The 6,638-nt window shown below is 39.9% G+C and overlaps 1 protein-coding gene across 1 annotated transcript in view; it reads right to left on the reverse strand.

The window, feature by feature from the left end:
* The window catches only part of LOC102383216 (protein CLN8-like), a 7,739-nt gene extending 3,256 nt beyond the window's left edge, over positions 1–4,483 (reverse strand). The window contains exon 1 of the mRNA XM_025206354.1: positions 3,909–4,483. Within this exon, the coding sequence (XP_025062139.1) occupies positions 3,909–4,451 (543 nt within the window). The 5' untranslated portion in view covers positions 4,452–4,483. The remainder of the gene's footprint in view (positions 1–3,908) is intronic.
* Positions 4,484–6,638: the final 2,155 nt, after the last annotated feature.

Genomic DNA, 6,638 nt, shown 5'->3' on the forward strand with positions numbered 1-6,638 from the left:
AACCTGAACTGTATTAGTTAAGCTTGAGCTAAGTTTCCCCAAATACTTAGTGAAACCAGGGTAGTACTGTAATTGTTTGTGTTTGTTTTTCTTTTGCATGTCTATTACTACTAGTACCATTATATATTTCATATACTCAGCAATAGGTAACTAGTAACTGGGTATATTTTTCCTTCTCTACTTCTCCTTCCCCACTTGCTCTGCAGCAACACTTCTTTTACCTAAGCTAAAGATCCCTGTGAAGCCCAAAAATACTGTGGGGTGTGCTCATCAAGAGCCTAAAGATTGGGACGTACTGAGTTTGAAACACATAAGGGGATCAGCTTGTACAGGCTGATTGACCCAGTTTGGCTCTCACGTGCCCTAATGAACTGAATGCTGGCCCTTGAGGGTGTCAGCTGGACACCCAGCCGGATTCAGAGGTATTCTGTTTACCTGTGTGCTTGTGTCTGACTGCAGTTTAATGTTGCTCTGATGAACTGATTATTGGTATATGAAGGTGTCAGCCTGTCCATGCTGATCAACCCGGCTGGGTCAGGCATGTCACATTAATTTGTGTGTGTTTGTGTGGATGACTGATTTGGTGACTGGAGGAACCCAGCCCCATTGAGACTGAGTCCTGCAAGATAGCTCCATTGGGAGTGAGGGCTTGCAGAAGGGAGAGATACAGCTCTGTACAGAAACACAAGTAACACAAGCAGCACATTGGTAGAATTACAAAGACCGTAGAAATGTATCCCTAATAAATGAGCACACCCCAAGGTGATGGGCAAATCTGGTAACACTTAGCAGTGAGGTGAGGCCTGCAGGGCAGGGAAGTTCTTCACAGTTAACTGAGGAGGCCTCTCCTCCATCCATTACTAAATGTGTACATGCTGTAGCTTAGTGTTTATATACGCAAACTAGCCACTAAATTACATGCGTCTTTGTTCTCCCTCAGCAAAATCGTGCAACCAACTTCTAGCATATGGAAGCATTTCCACACTGAAAGTTATTCTGAGAAAAAAAATGTGACTTGCAAATACTGTCAAATGAAATATGTGTTTTCAAATCCTACTAGGATGACCAAACACATCCTTTTATGTAAGGAGTGTCCTGCAGACATTAAAAAAATCCTTCATGGGTGTAAGTGAGGAGGTAGATCATGATGATGAAAATGCAGGTAGCTCTTTCCAACATTCTTGATCCAGAAGTCCTCCTACCGCTGCTGCTGTGTCTTCTTCTATAACATCAGCATCGCAAAGGTGTCTCAATCAACAGCCTCAAGTAACCCAATACTGCAACCAACTGTATACAAAAGACTCTTAGTAGCTTCATTTGTAGACAAGATGACACCTGAAAATCAGGAAAATAATTGCCCATGCTGCTGCAAATCTCTTGGATCCAAGATTCAAAAGCAGAAATGTTAGTGATGATAGCACTGCTACTATTTGGCTGGATTACAAAACAAGCAACACACTTAGGACTTGATGTTGGAAAGGTACTTTCAAATGTTGCAGATTACAGAACATCTTCAGGTATTTGGTCCAGGAATGCAGTCTGGAATTCTGCCAAGTATATCCCTCCTGCAACATGGTGGCAAGGCCTTTATACGACACTGCCTCTGACTCCTCTTGCTTCTCACCTGCTTCAGATTCCTCCATCTTCTGCAGCATGTGAAAGAAACTGGTCTATGTTTGGGTATACTCACGCTATATTAAGAAATAAACTAACATGTGAAAGAGTAAAGAAGCTTGTCTCAGTCTGGGAAAATCTTCAGTTTTCAGAAGTCCATGAAGATGATAAAAATGAAGGATCAGAAGAAGCAGAAACTGCTGATAGTGATAGCTCAGAAAATGGGACTGATTAAATAAAGTTTCATGTAGCAAATTTGTATTCAATGAGTCTTGGAGTTTTTTTCCCTTTTTCTCAGCTCTTCCTCTAAAAATCAGTGCTTTCTGTATCTGCTTGACACGGTGGAAATAAAGTTTCATGTAGCAAATTTGTATTCAATGAGTCTTGGAGTTTTTTTCCCTTTTTCTCAGCTCTTCCTCTAAAAATCAGTGCTTTCTGTATCTGCTTGACACGGTGGAGGAGACTGTCTCTAGTGGGTTATGGAATAGAGAAAATCCCACACAATTTACTGATTCGTTTTGATGCACTGGCTGGGGGAGTAGTTAGCTGATTGCACGATTTCACAATGATTACACACTTAATTTATACAACACAATTTTATTTTAAAACTCTTTACTACGTATATAACACTGCTTAGCTTTAAGAAACACCACAAACATTAAAAACACAATAATTACATATATCAGAAACAATGCTCCAAATGCACTTCCTTCCCAAACAATGCTATAAGAATTAGTGTTACAAAAACAACTACAATTACAACTAAAAGTTAAATTTGAATCAATACTGTTATTTTTCATAATATACTTACAATCCTAGAATTCCGAGAAGCCAAATACCAAAATATGGTTTCATTCCTCAGTAGTACGATTTAATGGGTTGGCCTCAGTAGTACGGTTCAATAGGCTGGCCTCAGCAATACGATTCAATGAGCTGGGCTCACCAGTGATAGGACTACGTCCCCTTCCTTCAGTCCCTTTCGGGCGCTCCGCGGCTTCAGCGTGAACTAAGAGATTCATGTTCACGGAGAGGCTTGATTAGGCGATCAATCTAATCTGAACTTATACTTGCGATTCTTCCTTCGTTGTTCTGCAAGTGAAGTCACCTCCAAATTGGGACAGGAAGTTACACATTTTATTGAGCGAGCTGACGTCAGTGGGCTCCTCCTACTCAACTTGTCACTACTCCCAAATTTGGGCTCGGATCTTACTTGTCATATTGAATGAAATAGTTTGAATGTTTGTAAAGATTGCCCATTAGCCAGTTTCAGGAAGAAGATAGGATCTATCTCCTTATCTAGCTCATTGTTTTGGAGCTACGTGCGAAATGTCCTGACTTCGCCTAAAACCTTAATTGAGCTAGATAAGGAGATAGATCCTATCTTCTTCCTGAAACTGGCTAATGGGCAATCTTTACAAACATTCAAACTATTTCATTCAATATGACAGAGACTAAGTCCAGAATACATATTAACTTTCTCTGTTTCACTACCAGGTTAACAGTTTCTTACCTTTTCAACTTTAATTTTTGCCTGCCTCTCTTAAAATGGCAAAAACTAAGAGATGCTAGGTTCCTTACAGTTCAGCAGCCTGTAGCTTCATTTGTAACAAAAATTAAAAACATTTTAAAGTAAATTAAATTAGTAAATTTATAATTATTGTCTGAATAAACTATACTTTTAAATTTAATAAATACACCAAACACGATAATTTTATGAGCAAACCAAGTTATACATAATACATTTTATGTTCTTAAACTAACAAAGTGAATTTAGATCTGCAAAGGGTGGTAAGAAAATAAGTACTGGATATATTTCAATTTTTCAAAAAAAATTGGGGAAAAAAACATTTTTTTCCCATGGCTTCAACATTTCTGGAAATTTTACATCTCTACCTAGAACTAGTCACTTAAAAATGAGCTTTTGGAATTGCCACTCTGAGGCACCTATCTCTTCATGCATTGCAAAAGGAGTCAGGACACCTAACTCCAGATTCTGGATTCAACTCCAGCAGCCTGGTGCCTGCAAATTACGCATTGTAGTGCCTTACTTGCAGGGATTTAACTCTTGCTGACTTTAGCCCTATTTAACTACTTTTCAGGGGCTTAAATTCAATATGGTTTGATTCACTCCCAATTTCAAAGAAAAATTCCCTCTCAATCCTAGAAGTAATCTTCCGATTTGGAGGCTAGTATTTCTTTGCTTGTGGGTTTGTATAAGGGGAACAGGCAACATCTGGATTACAAGGGCAATTTCTATTTTAACTAATGAACACAAGGCAATGATCAAATCTTACCTTTAAAAGCAGCCAGGAGATGCAGGTGGTCGGAGTACTCATCTCAAGTAGCATGCCCATCAAGGGTAGGTAGTGTCCAGACTTGGTGTTAAGTATCAGACCAAGCAAGCCAACAAAGGCAAGGAAATGATGTACTACTACAAATGCATCAAATGTCTTGAAAATAAAGTTAGACAAATGAACAGCTACATTTTCAAGTAAGAAGAATCCAGATGCTATTAAACAGGTAAACCAGCTCCATTTCTGCTGGGAATATACTTTGTCAGCTTGAAAAACAGGATCTATGAGTAAGGCCCACAAGCCAGAAACCCAACTCTGAAGTCCAAAAACACCACGTGTGACTTTTATGTTCCAGAAGACTTTCTCCTTTGATGAAAAGGTACGGTAGGTGACACTGATCCATGAGGACAACAAGTGAGACAGAAGAAACACACCTAAGTAGAAGAAAAAGCCAAGTACTACTAAAAATAAACGAACTTCCCACAGAAGATAGTCCCAATCAAACATAGTATTCGGCATTGCATCTTCATTTGCAAGATCCATTTCTTCTGTCTGCAACTCAAAAGTCTTCAGTGAAAAGCTTTAAAAACCCACAAGTGTGCTGATCTACTTTAGGTCTACGTAGCCAGTCTCGTTACGTAGAGCAGAAACCACACGCTCTTCTTGTCTATGATTAAAACAAACACACAACATTGGTAAAGAATGTATGTACATTATGGCAGGCTCAGCAGTTTCAGGACAGTTAAGAATACTATTTCCATGGATATTGCATAAACCATAAAGAAACTGCTTTCTTGAAGATAATTAGCTAAATATATAAAGAAGAAGATGTGGCATTAAGAAAGAAACCCTGTTTTCTTACTTGCAGAACTTGGATGAACACAAGATCTTGCAATGTACAATGTCTACTGCAATAATGTCTTGTCCAGAGTGGAAACAGGAGGCAGGCAGGGGCACCTGGGGCTGCCTTCCCCAGACAGCAGGCCCCTAGGCACCTCCTCTGCTGGGTTATAGAAAATGAGGGTTGGGAGGGACCTCAGTTGGCCACGTCTAATCCAACCCCCTGCTCAAAGCAGAACCAGCCCCAACTAGCTTATCCCAGCCAAGGCTTTGTCCTTCAACTATCTACAATGTAACCTTCTTCCAGTTATTTTTCCTTACTATTCTTTCCCATTACTGCTAAATATGTAAAACACACTGCAATCTTCTCTGTCCCCAGCAGCTGCTTCCTGCCCTTGGACATGGGAATAGTGCGCAGGCAGATGTGCAGGGAGGATCTAGGCTGTGCAGGTGCAGAGTGCAGTGGCGGAAGGGGTGCCCACATGGGTGTGTGGTGCAGTGGTGGAGGAGGAAAAGGAAGGGATGGATGAGGAAGTGCCTGTGCAGTGCAGCAGTGGGGGCAGGGGTGCCTGTGTGGGATGTACTGCAGTGACAAGGGCATCTGCGTGGCAAATGGATCAGGCACCTGTAGCTCACCGTTGTGCATAAGCAACATGTGGCCCTTGCGGGTGCAGCCTGTGGCTTGCGCAGCATGTGACCACTGTGAAGTAGAACAGTTTAAAAGATATGACATGTTCATGCTACAGACACTTCATCCACGTCCTAGCAACATGAGAGAGCCTCTCTGACAAAACAGGATAAAGTAGTCTCGGCATCAGCAACTAAGCTCTGCACTTAATATATTAATCTACATACACACCCAGAAAATAAAACTAGGCTTAGAAATCATTTGTGTTACAAGTCTAACATTAAGTGCAATAAAGAAGCTCAAAACTACCAAAGATGTGGGTTTTCTGGAAAATGTACCAATGCCCTAAATAAAGCATGATCTGATTTAGCATGTTTATTTCACTTATATTTAGTAAACAAAACTAAAAAAGTACCCCCATGTTCATTTTATGTCCCAGTAGCCAAAAGTATTTGAAGTATCTGATTACGAACAAAATTGAATACAGCACACTTAATGTGGTTTAAATGTTATATCCAAACAAATTCAAAGCTTTATGTGGAAATAAATTATTTTTACTGTAATACTTGTAAAAACATAAAGAGAATACACAATAGCATGTACTTTCCTTACATTGTTTAAATTTAAGAAAAAAAACCCAAAGCACTGAAAACTGTTGACACACCAATTTTAGTACACCCAAAGAACTGTGCATGATATATCATGGTTGTCCATTCATTTACTTCAACAGAGTTTAACTCTCTTCCACTGAGGTCATTGCGGCACCTCCAGTTTCACTGTCACTGTCTGTAGAATCACTCGCACTTATCAGTTCCATCACAGAATCAGACTGAGGCAAATCTAATTCAAAACTACTTGAACCACATTCTCTTTCGCTAAAGGATCGTTTTACCAATGAGTCTATGGGCCAGGGCAGCTTTTCATCCCACTGCATCTTCTTCACTAATTGTGCTTCTGACTGATTCTCCAGAAGCAAGAGATTTTGAGAAACAGAAACAAGCTTAGCAGTGCATTCATTTGTTAGTCTATTTCTCCTTTCTGTCTTGAGGTGAAATCAAATTATTAAATTTGGCTATGAGTGAAGAGATTGAAAGTGCAGGCCCCTCCAGGGTACAAGCCCTTGTATCTGATAATGTGAGTAACATGAAAGCTGCATGGCAAATATTAAAGGCAAACTATCCTCATTTAATGTATTTGGCTGTCTTGCTCATGGGTTGAATCTTCTGACAAAGGACATAGCCTGTATACACCTGTGTGATGAG

Source organism: Alligator sinensis, unplaced genomic scaffold, assembly GCF_000455745.1.
Source record: "Alligator sinensis unplaced genomic scaffold, ASM45574v1 scaffold52_1, whole genome shotgun sequence".
NCBI lineage: Eukaryota > Metazoa > Chordata > Crocodylia > Alligatoridae > Alligator > Alligator sinensis.